Consider the following 26,905-nt stretch of genomic DNA (forward strand, 5'->3'; position numbering starts at 1 on the left):
TTTTCATTAAACAAAGGCATCATTTTGCTTTATCAGCGATACAGTCTGAACTGAGACTTTAAGAAAAATCGCTGGCAGGGTTTTGGAGTACCAAATGGTATCATTAAATCGGCTTTGGCACGGTGATCGTGGGTGCTCAGGTAAAAGAGATATCTGAGAAACCTTTTTTTTCAGTTTTTACCCCAAAATCACGATTATGACGTCAACCGTAATATGACATATGTGTAAAGATTTATTTATTACCCAAAATAATATATGTAAGGCAGTAAATAAGAGTTTTGGGAGATGGGTGACAATGTCCTTAATAATCTAACGAATAAACACGGTGACCATATTTTGACGAAGTATTATCTCATTTAATTTCTTTGTTTTGTTGACATTTGTTGACATTGGAAATTTTAAGGGTTAAATAATTCCTTCTCGATATGATAACAGGAAAAACGAAAAGTTATGTACTATTTTCGTTAACGAAGGGCGATTTAGCATATATCGCAAATATGATGTTCATAGTGATAGCCGTTGAATGTATAAAAATAAAAAACAAAGGTTTTCAATGAATTTACGTACAGCAGTTTCGAAAAAAAATTCTGAAGACATTTCATTATTTTCAATGAATTTAGATTTTATTTCTTTTTATTTTCTTTTTTCAAAATCTTCTAACGCAAAATTATGCACCTAGAACAGTTGTTTAGGCAACATTGCAATCCTCCCTGGTTCCACATCTCCAGGAATCAGGTGACAGTAGGATCGGTTTATCCTTGGGACACATGCAGCCTTTCCAGCACAACGTGACGCACATTGGAGGGTCATATGATGTGCACGTGGTCGGGCAAATCCAGCCACACTTTGATGGGTATTCCGGCATATCCAGATCACCGGGGCATTCTGAGAAAAACGGAGTAAGATAAATAAACACAGTTACAGTAATACCCGTTAAAAAAGTACCTAAGCCAAATACGAGGACTTCTTTACTTGACGACGAATCCATACCATTTCAAGTGCATGTAAATGAAGTGAGTTTAGTTCTGAAGCTGTAGCCATGCCTTTTCTGCGTAGGCGCTATATTCCTATAAATTGGACTACAGATTTATCTTAGCTCAAACTTTTTTGAATTTTGGTCTAAAAATATAAACCAGTTTTAGAGCAAAATCCTTTTGTGAAGTCATCTGTAGGTTTTTTATAATAGACTTACAATTACGAAATGCTTTCTCGAGATATAAAGGAAATTCAATAATATAAATGCGGATACTGAATTGTATGCAAATGAAATTTTTGTGCAAACCGATATTAAATAGTCGGGAAGATTTATCATGCCCGGTTACATGTATACAGCTGCTGTGATTATAAACAAGTCTGAATGAGAGTAGGTGCGGTCTTGATACTTTCATCAGCCTGCTTAAGTCACTTATTGAAAAAAAGTGGATGAAACCAGGCCCCGTAACTCGAAAGTATCGCGCATTGCGACCGAGCGCAAGCGTCTCGGTTCCATGACTCGCCCATAATGCTCCACATAGGGGCTATGGAATCGAGACGGTTGCGCTCGGTCGCAATACGCGATGCTGAAGACTTACGGGGCCCAGGTGTAACAGGAATGAAGCACGCTAGGCACCGTGGTACGTTTTTCATTACTTTGCACAGGTGACATTCGTCCCATTTACTAACCCCAATACTCCAACTAACCCTAACCTGTACTAATCATATAGGACCCCGGACTGCCATTCCTAGGACTACCATTCCTGTCACACTGGCATATTTGGATATTGAATATCTAAACTTGTTTGCATACATGTACCTCCTTTTTCATCTGGTGGAGGGTAATGAAGCCGTCTCGGGTTTGCTGCAATACCCGCAATTAGCAAAATTACCAACAAGGCCCGCATTCTAAAAAGGTACAATTTTACAGTGAATACAAAATACCACTTCAAGGTTTCATTCCATAAATAAAAAATCTGTATATAGTACAGATTAGTTATTGCCTGGTTATCGAAGCAGATGGAATCAATACCATCCCCACCAACACGTACTGAGTTCAGCAGAGATGGAGTCGGGCATTTTCTTTTTCTCAATCATGGTGTACCCTTCTTTCACCTTTCAATACGTTCACCTGTTAGCCTAACACCTGTCATTCTCAGCTACTTGTCAAAATCATGCCTCGCCCTAGATCATTTTCCATTTTTACACTATTCGATTTCTACACAATAACCTGAAAGCGGACCCGAGAACTTTCGTCCCTACACTTGGGACTCATCAGATTCTCTGAAGTTACGTGACAATGCATATAGTGAACAGTTTAGTGAAAACCAGATGTGAGACGGGTTGTGCCCCCCCCCCAATATGGCTGACTCTCTTGAATACTTGTTGCGTAATCCCCGCGGGGAAACTATTCAGTGTCTGATCGGGAATTAAGGCGAGAGGTTTTTAGTGGTGAGCCACATTTGATGCGCGGATCTGTTAGACCCCATTTCCAGAGATTAGATCGATCTACTTTAGGTTGACCTAACTCCCTGGGGGTTCACGCTAAATAGCTGTCAGCCGGGCGGACACGAAAGTTAATTACCCCCTTACAGCTTGTATTAGGCGGGACGGACATTTAAGCCGGATTATCTGACAGTAATCTAGTGAGACTACCCGCGGGGATAGATCGATCTAAAAGCTCTGGGAATAGAGCCTAAGTCCGCTGTTCTGAATGCACTAATACACAGAGTCGTACTTCACAAAAGAAATTCAGGGACTTTGTCAGTTTCAAAGAATAGTAAGAGATTTTGGACGAAATGTTACATTTTGGGCAAAATACTAAAACTGAATAAAATCCAAGAACAATATTAGTTTATACATAAATCTACACTGTATAATGGAACATGACAGAGGCAAACTGTTATTGAAGCACCATAGTAAATCTAAATGCTGGTATACCAGCTCGAGCCCATTGTTTAGAATTACTCACGTGGATTGCTTACTTGTTCTTTGGGTTTGTTTCGAAGTTTTCACGAAGAAATAAACTCGACGCCTCAGCCGCAACAGTTTACAGACGCTACTTCTATTGGTCTTTTATATGTTTGTATCACAATTACTATTTACAGCCAGAAAATTAAATAAATACGACGTTTAATTTTCGCCGCAAATTACCTCAATCTTAATATATGAAATACATGGTCTACTCAGTGCATTATGCGACTTAAATAACCTTCAGTGAAACTCATCGGCAGACGTATTATGTATAATGATGTGCGTTTATAAATTGAAAAAAAAGTCAAGTTATGTTTAAGAGACCATTCCCAGAGCCTATCGTACTAAATTTGGATCGAACTATTTCCAAGGGGAATCTCACTTAATTGCACTTAACTTAAGGGGCTCAGATGTCTGTCACGCCTACTGAAGCTGATAGGGGGTAAGTAACTATCGTTTAGCAGCTCTAGTAGGCATCCCAGACATCAAAACCACTTAAGCTGAAAGCAATTTGGCAACCCCCCCCCGTGGAGATGGACCGATCCTATTAGATCGATCTAGAGATGGAACCCAGTCTAAGGCACTTCCCCTAGGAATATTTTAATACTTAAAAAAGTGTATGCAAATACCATGAAGTACTTTGAAAGACTCAGATATGATTTGACTTGAATAAAAATCACACTCACGAGTGTTTAGTATTCCTAACACTGAAGATCTTCGAGTCGCATCACAGACGATTTCTTGCTCCTAGCGAATTACACTAATTAGATAAATGCATCTTCGATAAAATCCTTTCCTTATCTTTTTTTCTGTAGTATATCTTGCATATTGAAAAATGTTATGGCTGGACTGCTTATATTCCCTTTAATTATGATAGCGATATATTGTACTAGTACTTCAAGAAGGCCACTAAATGAAAAGATAATTTTTGTTTTATTTTTGTCCTTGGTATTCTTTTCAGCTACCCATTAAGTCATATTGCGTAATGTGTATGTCGTTCTACTTACATTTTATATTCATTATGTCACTGACTGATACTTCTACCCGTATCGTGTAATGTTTGGACTGCATCATTAACTTAGACGATTTTGTAAACGTGGCAGGGTCCTGGAGATATTTGTACCAGATCAAACATCCCTACTACAGTATCTGCTTAAGAGAACATAGCTACATGTAGATTATTTGCTGTCAACGGCAACTGCATACGTCCCTACATCGAAAATTTGAATACTTTGTAGGTAACACGTTCACCGTGGCCCAGCAATATTCCTTTTAATTTCATAGTTGTGTCACATGCGTCCTGTTCATTTACCTGTCACTATTTGCAAAGTAATGAATAAAAAAGAGGAAAAGTGGCCATGATATATCTATTATCGGTGACAATTTAAAAGACAAGCAGGGACTTTGTAAGTCTTGAGTATCATTTCAAGATGTTGAACTTGGCGAAGCGTTTTCAACCTTGCCGTGGGTTTGCAAGACATATGCGACCAAGTGGTAGATCAGCAAGTATCAGTAAGCCTACTCGGATATTTATTAACCCTTTTCAACCCACTTTTGTCAGAGGTAGAGCACCATGTATCCTTCCTGTCCGGGGGCTGAAGAACCGAACTTTGTGTTTGAAAAAAGTGAGTACTCCCCGTTCACATTCCCCCTTCATAAGGCTTCAAAGTTATTTTGAAGTAGATAAATGGAGATGCCGTAATAATCGTACACGATTTAAAACCGCATACCACTTCAGTTTTCATTGGCAGAGGAATAACACCTTGAATGTCATCAGTATTTGGTATGTTTTCAATATTTACATAAATGTATACATTGATTAACGAATCAATGTTTAGTTGCATAAATAGCAGAGGAGAGAGAAGGAAAATGCGACAAAATAGAAGAAAAGAATGAGACAAAAGACAGATTTAAGGTTGAAAGATATTAAGTAAAGAAGCAGTAAAAGTACTTTAAGCTTGTGAATGCATTTTCTTTCTCGTATTTCAGTAAAAATGACCGTGGTTTCATGACTTCATCACTTCCAATTTTTGAAAACAACCCACTTGCATATTTCAGATGCCGGTAGATTACCCACTGGTGACTGGGTCAGACCACTGGAGACGAAAAACCCGCACTGTATTCCAGCGTTTAGATGCCAACGACGACGGATACATTACGGAAGAAGACTTGGTAACAGGTGCTCTCCGTGCTGCGCAGTACTTAGGTCTTAGTGGTGAGTACCTATACACATACTGAGTACTATATACATATGTAGCACGTTTGAATATTCGTTTTTTTTTTTTTTTTTTTTGGGGGGGGGGGGCAGATCTGTTGGGAAGAGTATAAAATATATCGTTTTAAAGTGATGCGTAGAAGTTAAAGACCACATCAACCGACGTTGGTGATGTGTATGAAGCGAATTACCTGTATACATATATTGAGAGATGTGCACGCATGTGCAATTGATACTGTTCAAGTAATTGGTATGTGATTATAACTGACCGTTACTTACGTTAATCTTATCTACACATCATACATATTTTCAGACGAGCAAGCCGAACCTTACATAAAATTACGCCATGAAATCTGGAAAGGTTTGGCGCAAGGTGTTAGAAACGGTAAAGTAACCAAGATATCACAGGAGGAACACAGAGAGAACAGCATGGCGTATCTCAACCAAAGGAAATTCAGATTGGAAACCTATCCCCAGATTATACTTGCGGGATTCGACAACATGGATATCGATGGAGACGGTCGAATATCACAGAGGGAATTCGCCGCCTTTTTCTACAGTTTGAATGCTCCAGTGGAATATTCGAAGGATGTCTTTGATGTTCTAGACGAAAACAAAGATGGCTTCATTTCATTGGAGGAGTACGCCCAAGCGCACGTGGAGTTTTGGTTCAGTGAAGATCCCAACAGCAAGTACAATGAATTTCTGGGTCCACTTGTACCATAATTTGGTTTTCGAACATGTAAGACAACGAAATGGACCAATTCTATTGACCGAGATTTATGAACATAAATCTGCTATACGCTAAATGCAATTAATCTGTTACCATATATTGTCGTTTTTATTGTAGCACATGTATAGTGCACTGTTTAGTAATTGCTCGGATAAAAAGAAGTTTAATTTAATACTGACTAATCTTACTCGAAACGAGCATCAGTACATTACGAGATTATCACAAGGCGTTTTTTATATGGACTTAATTGTCATGCGTGTCACGTGGTGACAGTCTGCAAGGGATGTCTCCCAGAGACTGGTCCCACAGATGTGCTAGTTGGTATAACTGAGGAAAATACGACTGGATGAATTAAAACATATACTTTGGTTCAGTTATTCCCTTTGGTAATATTCCTTATTCATGGCTGTTGCCAATAGTACTAGAATGTTGATTTCACCTCATTCCGTGGTAAGAGGGCAAACTACTAGTACCAAAACTGGCCAAAGACACACCACCTCACCATCCTCTCAAGATGTACCCGTTATGAGTGAGCTAAGGATAACAATCAGTCTGCCAAATATAGCCTAATAACAGATTCCATTGATGATAGAGTTACTATTAACACTTGTTAGTATTTGTGGCTTAGCTTGTTATCACTCTGCTTAATTTGATATATTACCTTAAAGCAGTTGCTATGTTAACGTTATTTGCGAGACATACCCTAATCACTTGGCACATATTGCGATACTCAGACCAAGAGAGACGTCTCCATAATTGGACTATCAGAGCAGTCAGGAAACCTAAGCCCCCATCCTAAAACGGTAAGGGTTGCGCGGCTCGCTCTCAGCCTAGGCCTTCTTGTGAACATGAATTTTCTTAAAAAAATCCATCTCATTTGTGGTCCTTTTCCCCTCCATCTTTGCTAAAACTTTAATTATATCTAAAGTAAGTTATATGTAAGTTATTTACCATTCATGATTATCAATCACAGACTTATTTTCAATTCGATTCAATTTATTTCTGTACTGGTACATAAATGATCACGAGCTTATACAATATAAAATTATAACAACGATGCAACTGGTGCATTACCGTTACCTAATTGGTAATTGTGTTGTCAGTTCGTGATTGAACAAATATATATCTTTATATAATGAACAAATGTACTAGTTAAGTAAATAATAAAATATTCAAGCTAGGCGGTGAGATGCATGTACATGTATAACTTCTTGTGAGATTTTATATTTACCATAAACACAATTCGTGAAACATATGGATACAATAACATGTTACACAATATAGAGTGGTTCAAATTTACAAGATGGGGATGGAAAACAACACTTAAAGAAATACTGTAGATAAGTAAATAACAATGTTACACAGATTTATACATAAATATTGTTACTCTTTACCATGTGCCATGTTTAGTATCACTTATAGTTAAATGTTTGCAACATTTTGTGTGTATTAATCAAAGTACAAATGTCACTAAAATCACATTTAAACTAACAACTATATGATTCTGTTGTATTTAAGAAAAAAAAAAACATTTTTACAGCAAAATTACCTCAGATACTCCTCCCAATTAAACATTTCTACATCGTATAGCCTGATATTCTGACATTCCGGTAAAAGATAGTTGAAAAGAATCCACAGATCATTTGTAATGATACAGGTACTTGCTTAAAGATGGTTAAATATATGGGTAGTAATTTTATCTCATTCATGTTTTTGGCATAAGTAAGGGCGGCGAGATTACTAAGTGGGCAATTCATTCATGTTCATTGCTTCATTGTTTGTGAGTTCACGAGAAGGCAACATACTGTTACTATAGAAAAACGTTTTAGAGTTGCCGGATACCAAAATAATAGAACATATTTATATGTAAGGGAAACAAATTTGAAACAAAATACCGAAATTCTTTTTCCGCATGACGTGAACACTGTTTAGGTCCTAATTCAACAGTCCAAACAATCAAGTTTCAAACTTGATTTTCATTGGGCGTGGGGATTTCCTTTCTCTTCTCCTGTTGCCATCGTTACCAGCTTCACGGTTGTGTCAGCGTAGTCCCTGGCTTGAGCATCAGTTACCCTATTGGTGCCGTAGTCAAGATTATAGCAGAAGCGGCCACGGAACTTGTGCAGAGTGTGCATAAACGGAACAGAATACTCGTGACATGCAGCTGACGTCACTATCCTCGTGGCATCAACCTCGTCGCGTCCAGCACTCGGAGGACAATATTTATCGCAGTCGCCGATGTTTGAGAAACCAAATTCAAACTGACATGAAGGTTTCGTTACTATGCGCTTAGTGATGCGGTCGAAAAAGGATTGGGCTTTGAATATTCTGTAACCTTGCATGATATCGCCATTGTTAAGCTTTGTATGAATAGCTTCGGTGGCCTTTCTTGCAACATTCCAAAATGAACTGTAGGTGGCGGCAACTGGGGTGGTCAAATTAATGTCAACTATACATGCGAACAGCCCAAAAATATCTCGTGATTCTGGTGGTAGAAAACGCCGCATGTTAACAGGATGAGTTGAACCAATGTTGAAAGTGCGCGGTGTTTCTCCTTTACTCATGATGTTCACTAAAGCTATCGATGCAGCAGCAACAAAAGCACCGTGAACAGTGACTTTGTGATCCTTGCACTTCGCTATAACTCTTTCCGTTTCCAGAATTGAGAATACCAACGCTAGCGACTTTGTGCAGCCTCCTTGTGATGACGATTGTGGGAAGTATGTCATGAACAGGCTTTCCTTTGGAAGACATTCTTTATACAGTATTCTTGCCATTTGACAATAGTCAGACCATCTTATTGTCATCTCATCCCGAGGCAGGAGGTCTTCTAAAGCTGGCCGAACCTCTATCACATCACCATCATCGCAGGTTCCACCCGTTATCACTGAGTTCAGGATACCAATCAGCCTGTCTAACATGGCTAAATTAGAGATACCATCGATGATGGAGTGATGGATACCAAATACGATTGTGTAGCTGAAGAGAGCGCTGTCACACGAAGTAAAACCATCTCCTTCTGTGCAAACGAGAGGTTTGCGCAGGATTTTTACCTTCCAAAGCGGCCCATTCGTTGTATCGAATGTAACGCGCATCATGTTTTCGTGCACGTTCTTCCATTCATCAGCTGTAGCCACATGTAAGATCTCAAAATCTAAACGGGGGTCGTCCATGAACTTGAAATGTCGCTTACCATCTTGCCAACATAAAGCCAGTCGAAGATGAGCAATGTTTCTCTGAAGACGTTGAAGGCAAACTCTCCAAATTTCATCAGTTAACAAACTCTTTGAAACTATCCACGAGGTGAAGGCAATAGTGGAGATATTTGACTCGTGCATGATAGCAAAAGTGTTTTCTAACCCTTGCAATGGGCGAATGGCCTTATTTGAGACAATAGGTTGTGTCACTTCTGTAGCCATTTTTATTTGACTCTGAAATGGAATAAATTAATAAAGTGTGGCTTGCACCCACTAGATCATTCATATATATATATGAAGACACGTGTTAGATGACTGCACCAGTTAGATGAAATGGAAGGGAGGTGCGAACATTCCCAATTTTACGAAATAATTTATTTGAATTTTATGCCAAAGTATTCTGAATGTGTCGATACATTTGTACCTACCTTCAATGCCACGTCCGCTAGCGCTGTCCTTTCCCGCAGATAAAATATCATTTACTTTGCTGCACACAAATGTTAAACTATTTGGTCACTTTTGACGCACTAAATGGAGTAATGACATGCAGGGAGACATTAGAGGGGTAAAAAAATCGGTACATATGTCAAAAGCGGAATGTGTCCAGTATTAATGTGAGGTCTGCTTGCTGTACAACGGCCAAGGTTTGTAAGACTGGGACATGAATATTTTTGGAATTTTTCGATTGGCTACTACAGGATATTTTTGTATATTTTACACTGTATTTTCGAGTCGCCGAGAAGTTACCTCGTGCGTTTTGCAAATTACGCAAATTAGAATTCAGCTGGATCTTCTCCCCCTTTTTTATTTCTGCTTTATATCAAGAGGCTTAAGCTTAAGTGGTGAAGTAAACGCATATACTAATTACAGATCCTCGTCAGGATGGCTAAAGAAAAACGAAGTCAGGAAACACATTGTGCCTTCTCCTCCCTGTTTCTTCTTAATTTTTTACCTTTGAACACCCCTTCAGCCTCCCCTCGCTGTATGTTTGTCCTGCCCTCCCAAACCTTTATTCCATTATATTGAGCTGACCGGTCGTTGACCCGTGTCAGTGAAAAGTCACAGTAGAATTACCATATGGAGTAAACATTGTAAATTGGTCACTCCTAGGCTACGAGGCAACACGAGTACTGAGTCAAATAGCTGATATACACGGTTTTCAATATTTCATCGTCTTATTTATCCCATTAAGGGGCAAGTAAGACTTTACCAAATAACCATGCGACTCACAAGTTCAGTTTGGTGTAATACTGGATTCTTCAGAAGATTTGCAGCGGATTTTAAACTTGTCCGTGGCCTGGCGAACCAGCCCCAGCATTTTAAGAAAGTAAGTTGATATAGAGAATGTACTATCTGAACACATACAATGTAACATAGTGCTATGTTTCTCGAGTCTCCAAAGCTACGTTATTCTATTCAAACTCGATGTTCCGTTTTCTGGAACACTAACAGCATGGAAACAGCTGAAGAACACAAGGGGTGTGTATTCTTGCATTCAAGATGGAAGTTGATTTATCAAAATTCCAAAAGTGAAAAAAATGCAATGATAGCCCTGCAAGCCACTGACTTTATTATTGCAAAACCCCACACTATTTTGGAAGGTTTAAACCAATCTAACCAAGGGGGGAGTCGAAAGGCCAATTTACAGGTTTTAGTAAACATTTCAGATGCCCATTGATTACCCACCGGTCACTGGATCCAGCCACTGGAGACGGAAAGTGCGCACATGTTTCAACTGCTTAGATTCAAATTCTGACGGCTGTATTACAAGAGAAGACTGGGTGGCAACCGCTAACAGGACTGTCCAGTTTTTAAGCCTTGATGGTAATTGACTAATATGACATGGAATACACTTATATTATCATCATCATTAATTTTACTTAATCGATTTTAAATGCTAAAAAATACTGTTAGAATTGAGGAAGGGTATATTCATTGAATCTCTTAAACTTTGATTCCTTTTTGTAAAAATAAAACATCGATTTAACTTGACATATATCTTCAAACGTGTGTGTGTGTGTACGTGTTCATGTATGAGCATCATCATAAGTTAAACATACTCGATTAGAATGCTGTAATAATACGGCTAGAAATGAGGAGGTGTATAAACACTGTAATTCTTAAAGTTCGATTCGATTTTGTGAAAATTAGACACAAATTTAGCTTAACATATATCTTTAACTGTTTCAGAAAAGCAAGCTGACGTCATACTTAAGCAACGCCTGGGCATCTGGGAACGTTATGTGCAAAGTTTAAGGGATGACATTTCTGCCAAGATGATAGAGGACGAATACGTAAAGGAAAGTTTGTCGATGGTTAACCAACTTAGCTATCGACGTGAACTACTTCCCAGCATCATCACCGTGGAATTCAATGCCATGGATGTTGATGGCGATGGTCGTATATCTAAGGAAGAGCATGCTGCTTTTTTCTACAGCATACGTGCCCCAGTTGATGCTTCGAAGAGAGTCTTCAATGTGATGGATAGCAATAAGGCTGGGTTTATATCCATGGAAGAATTTGCAGAAGGGTATATGGAGTATTGGCTAACGGAAGATCCAAATAATAAATACAATATGTTCTTTGGCCCCCTTGTCAAAATGTAACTAGCTTCTTCCGTAACCAATGTTTGCATGATATATATATATATATATATATATATATATATATATATATATATATATATATATATATATATATATATATATTTGCATTTTTTGCGTACATAAAGTGAGCTTTTGAAGACACAGTCGCCATCACTAAATACTTTAAACTAATTCGTGTAGATACATGTATGTTGGGGTTTAATACATGAGGTCAAATACAAGATAACAGCCTGATATTCGTTACCACTGCATAATACTTACACTTGGCTACGTAAATATGAAATGTTATGCATACATTCCTATATGAAGGTATTCTTTTATTATAAGTACGGTTGATTTGGTTTCTTGTACGTAATTACGAAAATAAAATCAGATCAAATATCAGCATTTTGTATTGTTTTGATGTTTTCATACATGTTAATATGTAGAAAAACAATGTTAACACCGGAAAGCTGTAAAGGTGCTATAACTCGGTTTCTTGACATAAAGTAAAAATTAAGCTATACTCCTCTGCAATATTATGCAGGTAGTTTCAAAAATTACAAACACTGTAGAACAAGATAATCTAACAGGCACTTCCAACACCAAAACAAGAGGAACTTTTTCCTTTTGAACATATTGAAAAATAAAACACTGTTATTGCCTTATTACACAATTCTAGAAAAAAAAGTTGTTGGGGGAGCGAAATTATAATTGTGTCTTATGTTTGAAAATAATTTAATTTTATAGTACTTAAGATGGCAATATACCTAGCACATTTTTGAACCTGATTCTTATTGAATATACATACGTGTAGTCGTTATCATCTAGCGTGCTAGGGATGATACAGCTCAGCTGTTGTGTGGAGCAATGAAAGGTACGTTGCATAGGGCAAATATATTCCAATACCTGAAGTAGGGAGACACAATGTATCGTTTATAAAGGGCTGCTATGTTCTTCAGTGACCGATACTCTGACCACAAAGCCATTCGGTAGGTTTTAATGCGTTTTGTTAATTCTATTTGAACTGCATGCTTTACGTTACCATGTTCACGTTACATGTACCATGTTTTTCACTGAGGGGCATGAACGTTAGAGTTGTCGCAATACATGTACATATATGTTGAAATAAGTGGTATACCGTCTTTATCCTGATCAGGATTCAATACCCCTGTACTCTTCTTCTTTTATTTCTATTCACTCGAGTTCTTTCCACAAGTAAAAAAAAATTGTTCAACGGTCTACTGAAGAACAAAGAACGTCGACATCCCGCATTATACAAATGTAATGTAATATAGGCTGGTGGCCTAAATTTACGAAATAAACACCATTATACCAAGTGAACATGAGGCGGCTGACATGAATGTAGGTACAGTCTTGATAAGCAAGGCCAAGGAAGGGGGGGGGGGCACTAACAACAAAATGTATAATTATGTAAAGGTTACTTCTGAAAAAAAAATTTTGATGATAATTCCATCGCGAAGATAGCTTTTTTGATGAAAGGGCAGTATGACATGCATGACGCCATGCCAAGTACGGTATTGACTCAATTCAAGGTTGATCTGTTGAATATTTGGTAAATTCACAGGGGACATACGATCCTAAAATTCAAGCGTCCGGTTGTGACCGAGGCTTAAGACAGCACGATTCCTAGCTACCCTTTGTTAGCCCTGAAAATTCACCACCATAAGATGTATATATCCAAGACAGGGGATGTCCTGTTCTCATAACCGTAGATTCGATGATAAACCTTTCTATATTCAAACTAACACATTCATCTAGAGGCGCTCAGTGACAAAAAATGCGAGAAAAGATTGTGGACCGAAATGTTGTGTTTCACTGGTGTTATTCAGTCTCTTTGTGACGAACAATTATATTTTATCATCCTATCTGGAGACCACGAAAAATCTCTTTCATAGCCAATGTAAGTTTGAAATTGTGAGTCAGGTCACGTTCATTTTATGGCGTAATACCTTCATTTGTGTGAATATACAGGTAGGACGTTCTTTGTAGTCTTTTAACATTCGTGCGGAGATTTTGCTCGAATTGAGTTGAGTTTAGCTGAAGGATTCGTTATTTATCCAGTTTTACTATTGCCAAAATGTCTAAGCTTTTCCAAAATAGTTGGGGATTATTGAGAATTGTGCAGTCAAGATGGGGATTGGTACGAACCACGCCATCTAACCAGATATTATTGAAAAAAGGTCCGCAGAGTGGATTAGTGCTAGGATGTACACCCTGTATGCAATCAGCTCGAGAACTGACCGGCCAAGTGACCAACCAACCGATCCGCTTTAAGAATGTAAGTAGAAATTAGGTAGTCAGTAAGGATGGCAAAATTCACAACGGGGTCATCTCCAGAATATAACACTGGTAAAACAATCTGATCTCTTTATCCCGTATGTTCAAGTATTTGCAAATTATCCTATCTACCTAACTTCTAGACGTACCCTGTACACGCAGTATTGTAACTAGCCTGTAGCTGAGCTATCGCTTAGGCCAAATTGTAAAGTCAGGTTGGTTGTCCCAACATTTGCCTATTTGAGAGAAGATTATTGAATATTAAGGTATTTTTATGCGGAACGTCTAGCGGTGTGGGTTGGAGGTGCAAATTACTGTACGTTTACTGTGCGTTTGGGCCTGCAATCTTTGTGAACTACGCAATGGCGGCTTCTGAGTCCTCGGATGCAAAATAACCCAGACAATTAATATTTATGACGCAGATAATGAAAAAACAGTACTCGTTTTGAACAAGATGGAATAAAAAACAACTTTTTGTCTCTTGTGTATTTTACGGCCATTAATGCACATGTTCTTTGTTGTCAACAAGCTAGATGCCGACCGATTACCCGCCGGTTACTGCATCTGATCACTTGAGACGAAAGACACGAACAGTATTTAATTGCTTCGATTCGAACAACGACGGCATCATTACAAAGGAAGACTTCGAGGCCAGCGCCAGGCGTACCATAGAACATCTGAAACTCAATGGTATATTTTGAATTCCATCTGAATTTGATTAATCTGGGCTCTCAAAAGAATTTCGTGTAGTAAATACGATCATAATATTCCATGACTCCTTTCTGCCCCGGATCCGTCTCACTGTTTTTCTCCTTAAGACCGCATAGATGTCCTTTTCATTAAAGCTTTATTTTGAAACATTTTTGCAATATCAAACATTTTTATTTAAATTAGTTTGAGAAAACTTGTCCCCCTTTTTTAGCTGAACAAGCAGCAAATATACTTAAACAGCGCCTTGAAATGTGGGAGTTTGTGTCCAGAGATTCCAAAGATGCTTCTCAAGTAACAGAGGAGGAATTTGTGGGCTTTGATCCTTCGGTCCTCAATCAAAGTACCTACCGGAAAGAGTTCTTCCCAATGTATGTGTCCATGGGTTTCAAGGTCATGGACATTGATGGTGATGGTCTTGTAACAAAGGATGAACACGCTGCTTATTTCTACAGCATGAACGTCCCTGTTGAAGAATCGAAGAAGATTTTTGACGTGATGGACGCCAACAAGGACGGTTTCATATCCATTGATGAGTACGCGCATGCGTATGCGGAGTTTCTTTTCACTGATGATCCAAATAACAAATATAATGGGTTTTTCGGTCCTTTAGTTGATTGAAGGACTCATTTTAAATTCGATGAAGGTGACTTAATATCGGTACATGTGTAATGTGAAAGATATACAATCTAGCGCAAAAACTTCCGCCGTTTGTTGGAAGACGCACCGTTACTTTTTGATGGTAATATAGTCTTATTCTTTGACACATATGAATTAACGTGACCTAAAATACCATCTGTAATGGATTTATTTGTATACCATACGTGATTTTTCACAAGTATGATGCTTACAGACTCCAAACCCAGATTATGGAAATACTAGTGTATGCATTCATAATATAATATAATATAATATAATATAATATAATATAATATAATATAATATAATATAATATAATATAATATAATATATGCACTTGTAGTATAAAGACATGATAAGCATGATTAAAAAGGGTTCGAATGTGATTTATAATTTTTAGGATTCAGAAACGAGCAGGTGGTGCCCAGACTTTCGTGTTTGCTTGGGTCCAGATTCCCATTCAGTTTTAGTTTTATGACATTTGACATCCATTTAAATTCTGCCACCCATTTTCGCCAACTATTTTCAAAGACTGTGAATCTCCAGAGATGACCTAAAGAGGGGAGATTCGGACAGAAATACTGGTAAAACAGCGTGGTGCGGCAAAAAATGTCATCCATGTGCTTGTAATTTAGGTTGTGTTCTGCACTAGTAGATCCATTACAATCTAACAGTACCAGTATACCTCGCTTTGTGTGCTTGTATTGTATTGCTTTCAGAAACGATAATGACGGAGATAAAAGCCTCAGCTTGTTATTGAAACGTTAACCTCGCCTTGCGCCGATGCACGTGTGTTACTTATTTTAAACGACGCAACACAGTGCCTGGATCCTTTTATGCTAACCTGGACGATTTCCTTTGGTTTGAACGCCTTTTCCTCCTCCCACGGGAGAGCTTACACTTCTTGACATAGACTGGGTTCCCATACTCAGATCGGTCCATCTAGATCGACGTAACTCCCTGAGGGTTCACGCTAAATTGCTATCAGCTCAAGAGGATTAAATGTCTGTCTCGCCCACCGAATCAGCTAGGGGTAAAGATAATTACCCCCTAACAGATTTACTAGGCGTGACAGACGTTTAAGCCCATTAGTTAATAGCAGTTAAGTGAGAGTCCCCAGGGAGATAGATCGATCCAAATATCCGTGGAAATGGTCCCATGGTCAGCCTTCTTCCATGAAACAGCGCACATCCCTTAATTCATTTGCTGTTGTGTCAGGAATGGCAGTCCTAGGAACTGAAGTCTGTGTTCTACAAAATTAGCACAAGTAAGGGTTAGACGGAGTATTGGGGTTGATATAATTTATGGGACAAATGTTGCCTGTACCCTGTACAAAGTAATGGGGAACAGACTAGTGTACTGCCATACCAGTACCATTACTAATTCACCGGTGAAACGAAACTGAGGGTCCGCCCTCCATGGTTAGTCTGACCAGGGCCCGTATTTCAGAATATCCCTTTAGCGTTAAGGGAGACTTAAAGTCGACCTTATACGAAATTTGTATTCCAAGACCTTTCTTTATCTCACTTGAAAGGGATCACTTAACAATCATCCTTAGCAAAGGCTGAGGATTCCTTAAAATGTAAAATGTAAGGTTGGTCTTAAAATGTAAGGTTGGTCTGGAGTAACTTTTAGTCTTCCTTAAGCAGCCATCGTGTACAGTTATATTGTGAAAATCAGCTCTATGGAGGACTATGTAAACCAACATGCCTACCTAAATTCAAAATCATTAAATTCAGCTAGAAAAGCACTCCGAAAAGCACTCCGCCAAGACAGCAAAGTCTCCACCCAATTTTCTTTCTATAATGATTTGGTTTTTTGATTTTTGATTATTGATTGATTATTGATCCGGATCACCACCAAAAACCAATCATCTGTTCCTTGGTCCACTTGTGACAGTTCCGGAAAATTTCATCACAATCGTCCCATAACTTTTTGAGTTATTTTGATTATTGATGATTGATTGATTATTGATCTTGATCACCACCAAAAACTAATCACGTCTAATACAACCCATTTCTGACCTACCCTGATAATTTTATAAAAATCGGCCCGTAACTTTTTGAGTTATGTTGATGACAAACAAACAAACAGACAGACAGACAATTAAGACAGACGGACAGACAGACAGACAGACAAGCAAACAGGGGTGAAAACAACCGCCTTGGCGGAAGTAATACATTTGATCGAGGATAGGCTTTTCTCTGTTAACTAGTTGCATCAGTAGCTGCTTTTCGATATCAGAAAAGGGTCTACGACTTTGGTTTTCTCATCCTCCAAACCATTCTTTTCTCCTCTTGGCATACTTGCTTTATTAACTAAATTTGGCTTAGATCAAAACATCCACATGCAGTGATAATGTCCACTTGAGCTGTTGCATGACTGAAGTTAAGCAGTTGACCCCAATTATACAACCTTACTGAGGCGTTTATAAGAGGAAGGTGTCACAAAGGCCTATTCTAGCCAATGAGGAGCTCCTTTATGTCAGTGTCCCTTACATAAAGAATGACTTTTGTCAAAGTAATTCTTCATCAAAGGAGAGGCTAAAGTGTGGTCTTTGAATACCATTTCGTTAGGACTTCCTTTACCAAGAAACACCTCATCAAAGGAAGCCTTTATAAAAGTTGACCTGATGCCTATTTTAATGAACATCTTGGAATACGATATAATTCGCTGGTCTGACCTTAGTGGGTCAAAATCTAGGGCGAGGACCACCTGTACAAATGAATAGGAAGCGGGCTCATTGTTATGGGGGGATTTCTGTCACGTCACACCGCCGTGGGAAAAGCAACGGTTAAAACATGATTCATCCACTGCATGCATAATACCGTTACAAGATGTGTGTGTTGCATACAGTTGGCGACGAGTATCAGTACGCGCTTCGAAGTATCAGACGTGACACCGCTCTTGTTTAGTACGCGATGTGATGGTGGTGATTATCAGCGGGGTTAGTAATTAGTGCATCTCATCTCAAAACTTGTTCCGCGGTATGATACCTTGAAGTGCATACTGACGCACACCTTGAAAACGGGCATTAATTGTGATCCGATCTACCGGTGAATTCGGGATCAATCGGTGCCGAGTCTGGTAGTTGGGTAGACATGATAGATACAGAATCTATTTAATCATCCATTTCATAAAAAAATATAGCAACACACAATCGTTAAATGTGTTTTTGAATTTATGAAATATACAACTGTATAAATTGTTGTTTATATCAAATCCTTGTCCTTATACGTAGGGAGGGGTTTTAGAAATTTCGAATGGAGCTATGACCACCACCTACATGTAGCTACGATAGTGCTATGTTTCCTGGGCGTCGGATTCCTGCGCGAATATACAACCCTCGCCCCAGACAAGGTCCAGATAGATGGTGGACCGAAATGTTGTGTTTCACTGGTGTTATTTAGTCTCTTTGCAAAAAAACAAATATATTTTATCATCCTATCTGGAGACGTCAAAAATCTCATTCATAGCCAATGTAAGTTTGATATTGTGAGTCAAGTCACGTTCATTTTATAATGCAATACCTTCATTTGTGTGAATATACAGGCAGGACGTCCTTTGTAGTCGAACAGCCTTTTAACATACGTGCTGAGATATTGCTTGAATCGAGTTGAGTTTAGCCGAAGGATTCGTTATTTATCCAGTTTTACTATTGCCAAAATGTCTAAGTTTTTCCAAAATAGTTGGGGATTATTAAGAATTGTGCAATCAAGATGGGGATTGGCACGAACCGTGTCATCTAACCAGATATTATTGACGAAAGGTTTACAGAGTGGGTTAGTGCTGGAATATACACCATGTAAGCAATCAGTTCGAGAACTGACCGGCCAAGTGACCGTCCAACCAGTACGGTTTAAGAAAGTAAGTAAAAATTAAGCAGTCAGTAATGATGGCGAGATTTACAGCACGGTCATCTCCAGTATAAAATACTGGTAAAACAATTTAATCCCTTTATCCCGTACAGGGGTATGTATTTGCCATCTATCCTATCTACCTAACTGAGGCCCGTAGCCGGGGGAGGGGGGGATTGGGGGGGTTTAAAAGAACCGCCCCTTTTGGTGGGAAAAGGTCCCCTCTGGGTAAAATTTGATCTAGGTTCATGAAGTTTTTATTGAAAAAAGGTCCACTTTTTCAGAAAAAGAACCGTCCTTTTGGAATGTCTGGCTTCGGGTCTGTAACTTCTACACGTTCCCTGTACACGCAGTATTGTAGCTACCCGGTAGGGTGACTGCTTAGGGCATATTGTAAAGTCAGATTTGGTTGTCCCAACATTTGCCTATTTGAGAGAAGATTATTGGATATTAAGGTATATTTTTTATGCAGAGCGTCGAGTGGTGTAGGTTGGGGGTGTAAATTACTGAACATTAACTACATACGTGCGTTTGGGCCCGCAATCTTTGTGAACTGCGCAATGGCTTCTGAGTCCTCAAATGCAAAATAACCCAGACATGTAATTTTTATGACGCAGATAGTGAAAGGACATAGTACTCGTTTTGAACAAGATGGAATAAAAAACAACTTTTTGCCTCTTGTGTATTTCACAGACAATAATGCACATGTTCTTTGTCACCAACAATCTAGATGCCGACCGATTACCCCCCGGTTACTGCATCTGATCACTGGAGACGAAAGATACGAACAATATTTAATTGCTTCGATTCGAACGACGACGGCATCATTACAAAGGAAGACTTCGAGACAAGCGCCAGGCGCACCATAGAGCATCTGAAACTCAATGGTATATTTTGAATTGCATCTGAATTTGATTAATCTAGGCTCTCAAATTTTTTTCAGTAATTATGATCACAACCTTCCATTCTGCCTCCGTCTCATTGTTTTTCTCTCAAAGACAGCATAGATGTCCTTTTCGTTAAAGCTTTATTTTGAAACATTTTTTGCAATATCAAACATTTTTTTAATTATTTTGAGAAAACATTACCCCTTTTTTAGACGAACAAGCAGCAAATATACTTAAACAGCGCCTTGACGGATGGGAGTTTATGTCCAGAGGTTCCAAAGATGCTTCTCAAATAACAGAGGAGGAATGTGTGGGATTTGTTCTTTCAGTCGTCAATCATAGTACCTACCGGAAAGAGTTCTTCCCAATGGTGGTATCCGTGGGTTTCAAGGTCATGGACATTGATGGTGATGGTCTTGTAACAAAGGAAGAACACGCTGCTTACTTCTACAGCATGAACGTCTCTGTTGAAGAATCGAAGAAGATATTTGACGTGATGGACGCCAACAAATATGGTTTCATATCCATTGATGAGTACGCGCATGCGTATGCGGAGTTTGTTTTCACCGAGGATCCAAATAACAAATACAATGGGTTTTACGGTCCGTTAGTTGATTGAAGAGCGCACTTTAAAGTTGATGAAGGTGACATACAGTTGTAATACATGTGTAATATAAAAGATATACAATCTAGCGCATTATTTCCCGCCGTTTGTTGAAAGACGCAACATAACTTTTTGGTGATAATTTTAGTTCAATTCTTTTACAAACATAAATTTGAACTAAAGCACCACCTGTAATGGATTTATTTTCATTGTATACGTGATTTTTCCACATATGAAACTAATGGACTCCAAACCCAGATTATAGAAATACAAGTTTGTTATAATATAATATAATATAATATAATATAATATAATATAATATAATATAATATATGCACTTAGTATAAAGACATGATAAAGCAGGATTAAAATGGGTTCTGATGTGATTTATAATTTAAGGTGTCAGAAATGCGCAGGTGGTACCCAGAGATCCGTGATTGCTTGGGTCCGGATTCCCATTCAATTTTAGTGTTATGATATTTGACATCCATTTTAATTCTGCAACCTATTTTTGCTACCCATTTTCAAAGATTGGGAATCTTCAGAGATAACCCAAAGTCTTGCAGCTCAAATCAACCGGAAGTTCCCAGGACTTGGGTGGAGAGTCAGACAGAAATACTGGTAAAACAGCATGGTTTGGCAAAAATGTCATCCATGTGCTAGTGTTTCCGGTTGTTTTCCACGCTAGTAGAGCCATTGCAATTTTATGTTGCACAACAGTACCAGTATACCACGCTTTGTGTGCTACTATTGTATTTGCTTTCTGAAACGATAATGACGGGGAATAAAAGGCTTCTATTGTTATTGAAACGTTTACCTCGCCTTGCGCCGATGCACGTGTGTTACTTATTTTAAACGACGCAACACAGTGCCTGGATCCTTTTATGCTTACCTGGACGATTTTCTTTGGTTTGAATGCTTCCCCTTCTCCCACAGGAGAGCTTACACTTCTTGACATAGTCAGCAAGGTTAGGGTTAGACGGAGTATTGGGGTTGATATATTTTATGGGACAATGCTGCCTGTACAAGGTAATGGGGAACGAACTTGTGTATTACAATTCCATTACCAAAACTACTTCACCGGTGTAACGAAATTAAGGATCCGTGTAACAGAAAGTCCCGAGCTCTATTTAGTTATAATGGTAAGGGTTAGCCTGACCTAAGTGGGCCAAAATCTTTTAAATAAATAGGTTTTTAGATAATTAGGGTATTAGTAACATTGTAACCTTGAGATAAATGTGTCTGAATAAAATTATACAATAAGATATACACATAAAGGGTTTATATTCAGATGAAATTGAGTTCGTAATAAAACACAGACCTCTAAAAGTTGGTTAAAGAAAAAATCGGAAACGTTCGTTCTTTAATTTAGTACATTAAAATTGGATTGATTAAGTGTTATCTTTATCTTTACAGTGCAGAGTTAAGTGCACAGACAATTTAAAAGTTGGTTAAAGAAAAAAAATAATAACAGTTTTCGCGATCGGAAATGTTCGGTCTTTCATTTGGTACATTAAAATTGGATTGATTATGTGTTATCTTTATGTATGACTAGTACCCGGGTCAGAAAATAACCAACCTGTCATAGTGGTAAAGTGACATGTTGTGGGCAGCTTTACAGTGCACAGTTAAGTGCACAGACAATTTAAAAATATAGTGCCCATCTATTGAATGCCGTCCACCTTTACAAGCGCTCATCAGTGGACTTGGCCCCAGTCTCACAAGGAAAAAAAAATAGCCAATTAGTTGAATGGGATTTCTACGAGAGTGCTGCAACACTGTTCCTGATAGGGGAATGTACCCATACAACGTTGGTAATTATATTCTTAGCCATGTTTCTTTTTTTTTTTTTTTTTGTGAAACCGGGGCCTGGAAAAACGACTCAGTGATGTATTAGTACTTGAGTCACCTCGTCATAAATCAGTACAATTGTGCATGATTAAATTTTAGTGTTGATTGACTGTGCTCTTATAAGCATTATTTATTGTATCAAAATTGACAAAATGATCTACTTTCTGCATCTTAATTTTATGATTTTTGTCTGTACATTGACGGCTTTGCTGCATTGTTTACCTATGACTTTGTTTTATGCTGAAGTTTGGTTTGGCTTCACCTATGACGGTAAAGGGCACAATAGGAAGGTTTTTGTTTTAGCAACCCCATTAGCAGAGTGAACCATAACAAACACTACATTTACAATTTGATGCTAATTTTGAGAGAAATTTATTTGGCAATTAATTCCGCCGTGAAGATACCTTTATTTTTTGCTGACCGCAGTCTACAGGTGGTATGTCGTGATGCTATAATGGGAAAGCTACTGAATTAATTCAAATCACGTCACTTTTTTTGATAAGCCTGCCCGGAACAATCCTAGTTAGATTATTTCAGATGCTGTTATTTTAATATTGTTTCACACCGAGTTTACATTTGACTTCACCTGTGACGTTATATAGAGCACGACGAGAACCTAAGCTGTTTACAAATTGGCAGTTTTAGGTGTGAGTAGTATTTGTCATTTCACATGTTGACTGTGGAGTTGCCCCGGAACTGTATGAATGTACGAACAGTCTTGATAAGCAAGGCTAAGGAAAGGCCTACCCAACTACCAGACTCGGCACCGAATGATCCTGAATTCACCGGTAGATCAGACCACACTACCCGTTTTCAAGGTGTGAGTCAGTACGCATTACACAGTATCAGACTCGACACCGCTCTTGCCTAGTACGCGATATGCATTATTTGACGAATATTATTGAGGTGATCAAGGCAAAAAATTATCAATGACCAACAAGCACAACACAGATGATACGATTCAATTTTGGTTGCATAGGAACCCATGTCTCTAACAATTATAGCCAGAATCTATAGTGTTTATTCATTCGTTTCATAAAAAAAATCATAGCAACACACAATCGTTAAATGTATTTCTGAATTTATGAAATATTCAACTGTATAAATGTTTTTTTTATACTAAATCTTTTGTCCTTATACATAAGAAGGGGTTTTAGGAATTTAGAAGGGAGCTATGGCCTCCACCTAGGTACGATAGCATCCTGTGTCCTGGGCGTGGAAATTCTGAGCGAATGTACAATCCTCATCCCAGACAAGGTCCAGATAGATCGTGGACCGAAATGTTGTGTTTCACTGGTGTTATTTAGTTTCTTTGTAAAAAAAAAATATATATATATATATATATATATTTTATCATCCTATCTGGTGACCACGAAAAGTCTCTTTCATTGCCAATGTAAGTTTGATATTGTGAGTCAGGTCACGTTCATTTTATGATGTAATGCCATCATTTGTATGAATATACAGGTAGGACGTTCTTTGTAGTCTATTGACATACGTGCGGAGATTTTGCTCGAATCGAGTTGAGTTTAGCCGAAGGATTCGTTATTTATCCAGTTTTACTTTTGCCAAAATGTCTAAGCTTTTCCAAAATAGTTGGGGATTATTAAGAATTGTGCAGTCAAAATGGGGATTGTCACGAACCGTGTCATCTAAACAGATATTATTGAAGAAAGGTTTGCAGCGTGGGTTAATGCTGGAATATACACCCTGTAAGCAACCAGTTCGAGAACTGACCGGCCAAGTGACCGACCAACCAATCCGCTTTAAGAAAGTAAGTAGAAATTAAGTAGTCAGTAATGATGGCGAAATTCACAGCGCGTTCATCTCCAATATAAAACACTGGTAAAACAATTTAATCCCTTGATCCCGTATGCATTTGCCATCTATCCTATCTACCTAACTTCTACACGTACCCTGTAGACGCAGTATTGTAACTACCCAGTAGGGTGATCGCTTAGGGCATATTGTAAAGTCAGGGTTGGTTGTCCAAACATTTGCCTATTTGAGAGAAGATTATTGAATATTAAGGTATATTTTTATGCAGAACGTCAAGTGGTGTAGGTTTGGGGTGTAAATTACTGTACGTTTACTACATACGTGCGTTTGGGCCCGCAATCTTTGTGAACCACGCAATGGCTTCTGAGTCCTCAAATGCAAAATAACCCAGATAATTAATTTTATGACGCAGATAGTGAAAGGACATAATACTCGTTTTGAACAAGATGGAATAAAAAAAAACTTTTTGCTTCTTGTGTATTTTACGGACAATAATGCACATGTTCTTTGTTGCCAACAATCTAGATGCCGACCGATTACAGATGGAGGTCACGAGGAATGTGGGTTCCTTCATTCAAGATGGAAGTTAGTTTATCAAAATTCAAAATAATAAAAAAAAACCAAAATGCAAAGATAGCCCTGAACACCGTTGGCTTTATTATTGCAAAATCCCACACTATTTTGGAAGGTTTAAACTAATCTTACTAAGAAGGAGGGGGGGGGGTCGAAAGGCCAATTTACAGGTTTTAGTAAACATTTCAGATGCCCATTGATTACCCACCGGTCACTGGTTCCAGCCACTGGAGACGGAAAGTGCGCACATGTTTCAACTGCTTAGATTCAAATTCTGACGGCTGTATTACAAGAGAAGACTGGGTGGCAACCGCTAACCGGACTGTCCAGTATTTGAGCCTTGATGGTAATTGGCTAATATGACATGGAATATACATATATGACCATCATCATAAATTTTACTTTATCGATTTATAATGCTAAAAGAATACTGTTAAAAATGAGGAAGGGTATATTCATTGAAACTCTTAAACTTTGATTCCTTTTTGTAAAAATAAAACATCGATTTAACTTGACATATATCTTCAAACGTGTGTGTGTGTGTGTGTGTGTGTGTGTGTGCATGTGTATACGTGTTCATGCATCAGCTTAATCATAAGTTAAACTTACTCGATTAGAATGGTGTAAGAATACGGCTAGAAATGAGGAAGTGTATAAACATTGTAATTAATTCTTAAAGTTCGATTCGAATTTGTAAAAATTAGACACAAATTTAGCTTAACATGTATCTTTAACTGTTTTAGAAAAGCAAGCTGACCTCATACTTAAGCAACGCCTGGCCATCTGGGAACGTTATGTGCAAAGTGTTAGGAATGACACTTCTGTCAAGATGACGTGGGACGAATACTTGAAAGAAACTTTGTCGATCGTGAACGAAATAAGCTATCGACGTGAGTTACTTCCCAGCATCATAGCCGTGGAATTCAATACCATGGATATTGATGGCGATGGTCGTATATCTAAGGAAGAGCATGCTGCTTTTTTCTACACTTTACGCGCCCCAGATGATGATTCGAAGAGAGTCTTCAACGTGATGGATAGCAATAAGGATGGGTTTATATCCATGGATGAATTTGCAGAAGGGTATATGGAGTTTTGGCTAACGGAAGACCCAAACAATAAATACAATATGTTTTTTGGCCCCCTTGTCAAAATGTAACTAGCTTCTTCCGTAACCAATTGCAATGTTTGTATGGCATTTTTTTCATGTTTGCGTACAAAGAGTGAGCTTTTGAAGAAACTGTCGCCATCATAGAACACTATAAACTAATGCTTGTAGATAAGTTGGGGTTAAATACATGAGGTTTAATACAAGATAGCAGCTTGATATATGTGGCCATCGCATTATACCTTAATACTTACACTTGGCTATGTAAATATGAACAGTTATGTATACATTCGTATATGAAGGTATCGATAAAGAGATTTTACTTTTATCATAAGTGCGGTTGGTTTGGTTTCTTGTAATCAATTACGAAAATAAAATTAGATCAAATATCAGCATTTTGTATTGTTTTGATGTTTTCACACGTTTATATGTAGAAGCTGTTTTAACCTTAAAAGGTGCTTAAAATCTGTTTTGAACGTGATTATTACTGAATATGCATACGTGTAGTCGTTATCACCTAGCGTGCTAGGGAGGATACAGCTCAGCCAAGATATGCCAATACCTGAGGCAAGTACTATTGGTACGCCCCTGCTTCAACGCCTTAATGATGAGCGTCCAGCAGGGAGACACAATGTATCATTTATAAAGGGCTGCCATGTCCTCCAGTGGCCGATACTCTGACCAGGAAGTCATTCGGTCGGTTTAAATGTGTTTTGTTAATTCTTTTTAAATTGCTTGCAGTAAATGTTAATTATCATGTGCTCACTGAGTGGCCTGAACGTTTGAGATATATATTAAATGATTGGTATAACGTCTGTAATCTGATCAGAATTCAAAACCTTTTTCTTTTATTGTCTTTTATTCATTCACTTTGGATCTTTCCAAAAAACATTCAAGCTTCAGTTAGATAAAATACAAGTGG

General features: G+C 38.2%; 4 protein-coding genes and 1 long non-coding RNA gene across 5 annotated transcripts; 4 read left to right on the forward strand and 1 right to left on the reverse strand.

Moving 5' to 3' along the window:
- Positions 1-606: 606 nt before the first annotated feature.
- On the reverse strand, positions 607-3,067 carry LOC147761502 (uncharacterized). Its single transcript, XR_015334789.1, has 3 exons — positions 2,945-3,067; positions 1,793-1,881; positions 607-885 (listed from the first exon to the last, which is right to left on the reverse strand). It is a non-coding gene; the product is annotated as an uncharacterized LOC147761502 (long non-coding RNA).
- Positions 3,068-4,237: 1,170 nt separating this feature from the next.
- On the forward strand, positions 4,238-6,455 carry LOC147761503 (luciferin-binding protein-like). Its single transcript, XM_087013918.1, has 3 exons — positions 4,238-4,571; positions 5,005-5,161; positions 5,475-6,455. The coding sequence occupies exons 1-3, from the start codon at positions 4,377-4,379 to the stop codon at positions 5,885-5,887; spliced, it is 765 nt and encodes a 254-aa protein (XP_086870044.1). The 5' UTR covers positions 4,238-4,376; the 3' UTR covers positions 5,888-6,455.
- Positions 6,456-10,240: 3,785 nt separating this feature from the next.
- On the forward strand, positions 10,241-11,697 carry LOC106152787 (sarcoplasmic calcium-binding protein-like). Its single transcript, XM_013526518.2, has 3 exons — positions 10,241-10,418; positions 10,759-10,915; positions 11,282-11,697. Exons 1-3 carry the CDS (start codon positions 10,311-10,313, stop codon positions 11,695-11,697), a joined length of 681 nt encoding a protein of 226 aa, XP_013381972.1. The 5' UTR covers positions 10,241-10,310.
- Positions 11,698-13,117: 1,420 nt separating this feature from the next.
- Positions 13,118-15,752, forward strand: LOC106152792 (sarcoplasmic calcium-binding protein-like). The gene is made up of 3 exons (XM_013526523.3): positions 13,118-13,978; positions 14,511-14,667; positions 14,900-15,752. The coding sequence occupies exons 1-3, from the start codon at positions 13,778-13,780 to the stop codon at positions 15,304-15,306; spliced, it is 765 nt and encodes a 254-aa protein (XP_013381977.2). The 5' UTR covers positions 13,118-13,777; the 3' UTR covers positions 15,307-15,752.
- Positions 15,753-24,006: 8,254 nt separating this feature from the next.
- LOC147761504 (sarcoplasmic calcium-binding protein-like) lies at positions 24,007-26,367 on the forward strand. The gene is made up of 3 exons (XM_087014005.1): positions 24,007-24,297; positions 25,065-25,221; positions 25,619-26,367. The coding sequence occupies exons 1-3, from the start codon at positions 24,097-24,099 to the stop codon at positions 26,032-26,034; spliced, it is 774 nt and encodes a 257-aa protein (XP_086870131.1). The 5' UTR covers positions 24,007-24,096; the 3' UTR covers positions 26,035-26,367.
- Positions 26,368-26,905: the final 538 nt, after the last annotated feature.

The sequence above is a fragment of the Lingula anatina genome, chromosome 5 (assembly GCF_051362555.1).
Source record: "Lingula anatina isolate TDL-2025a chromosome 5, LinAna3.0, whole genome shotgun sequence".
Classification (NCBI taxonomy): domain Eukaryota; kingdom Metazoa; phylum Brachiopoda; class Lingulata; order Lingulida; family Lingulidae; genus Lingula; species Lingula anatina.

What these genes read in the sequence shown, in the direction of transcription:
- LOC147761503 (XM_087013918.1), top strand. Translation starts at nt 4,377, where the DNA reads ATGTTGAACTTGGCGAAGCGTTTTCAACCTTGCCGTGGGTTTGCAAGA. An exon ending in GAACTTTGTGTTTGAAAAAA is followed by an intron (nt 4,572 to 5,004) that starts GTGAGTACTCCC and finishes TGCATATTTCAG; the next exon opens with ATGCCGGTAGATTACCCACT. An exon ending in GCAGTACTTAGGTCTTAGTG is followed by an intron (nt 5,162 to 5,474) that starts GTGAGTACCTAT and finishes ACATATTTTCAG; the next exon opens with ACGAGCAAGCCGAACCTTAC.
- LOC106152787 (XM_013526518.2), top strand. Translation starts at nt 10,311, where the DNA reads ATGCGACTCACAAGTTCAGTTTGGTGTAATACTGGATTCTTCAGAAGA. An exon ending in AGCCCCAGCATTTTAAGAAA is followed by an intron (nt 10,419 to 10,758) that starts GTAAGTTGATAT and finishes TAAACATTTCAG; the next exon opens with ATGCCCATTGATTACCCACC. An exon ending in CCAGTTTTTAAGCCTTGATG is followed by an intron (nt 10,916 to 11,281) that starts GTAATTGACTAA and finishes TAACTGTTTCAG; the next exon opens with AAAAGCAAGCTGACGTCATA.
- LOC147761504 (XM_087014005.1), top strand. Translation starts at nt 24,097, where the DNA reads ATGTCTAAGCTTTTCCAAAATAGTTGGGGATTATTAAGAATTGTGCAG. An exon ending in AACCAATCCGCTTTAAGAAA is followed by an intron (nt 24,298 to 25,064) that starts GTAAGTAGAAAT and finishes TAAACATTTCAG; the next exon opens with ATGCCCATTGATTACCCACC. An exon ending in CCAGTATTTGAGCCTTGATG is followed by an intron (nt 25,222 to 25,618) that starts GTAATTGGCTAA and finishes TAACTGTTTTAG; the next exon opens with AAAAGCAAGCTGACCTCATA.
- LOC106152792 (XM_013526523.3), top strand. Translation starts at nt 13,778, where the DNA reads ATGTCTAAGCTTTTCCAAAATAGTTGGGGATTATTGAGAATTGTGCAG. An exon ending in AACCGATCCGCTTTAAGAAT is followed by an intron (nt 13,979 to 14,510) that starts GTAAGTAGAAAT and finishes TCAACAAGCTAG; the next exon opens with ATGCCGACCGATTACCCGCC. An exon ending in AGAACATCTGAAACTCAATG is followed by an intron (nt 14,668 to 14,899) that starts GTATATTTTGAA and finishes CCCCTTTTTTAG; the next exon opens with CTGAACAAGCAGCAAATATA.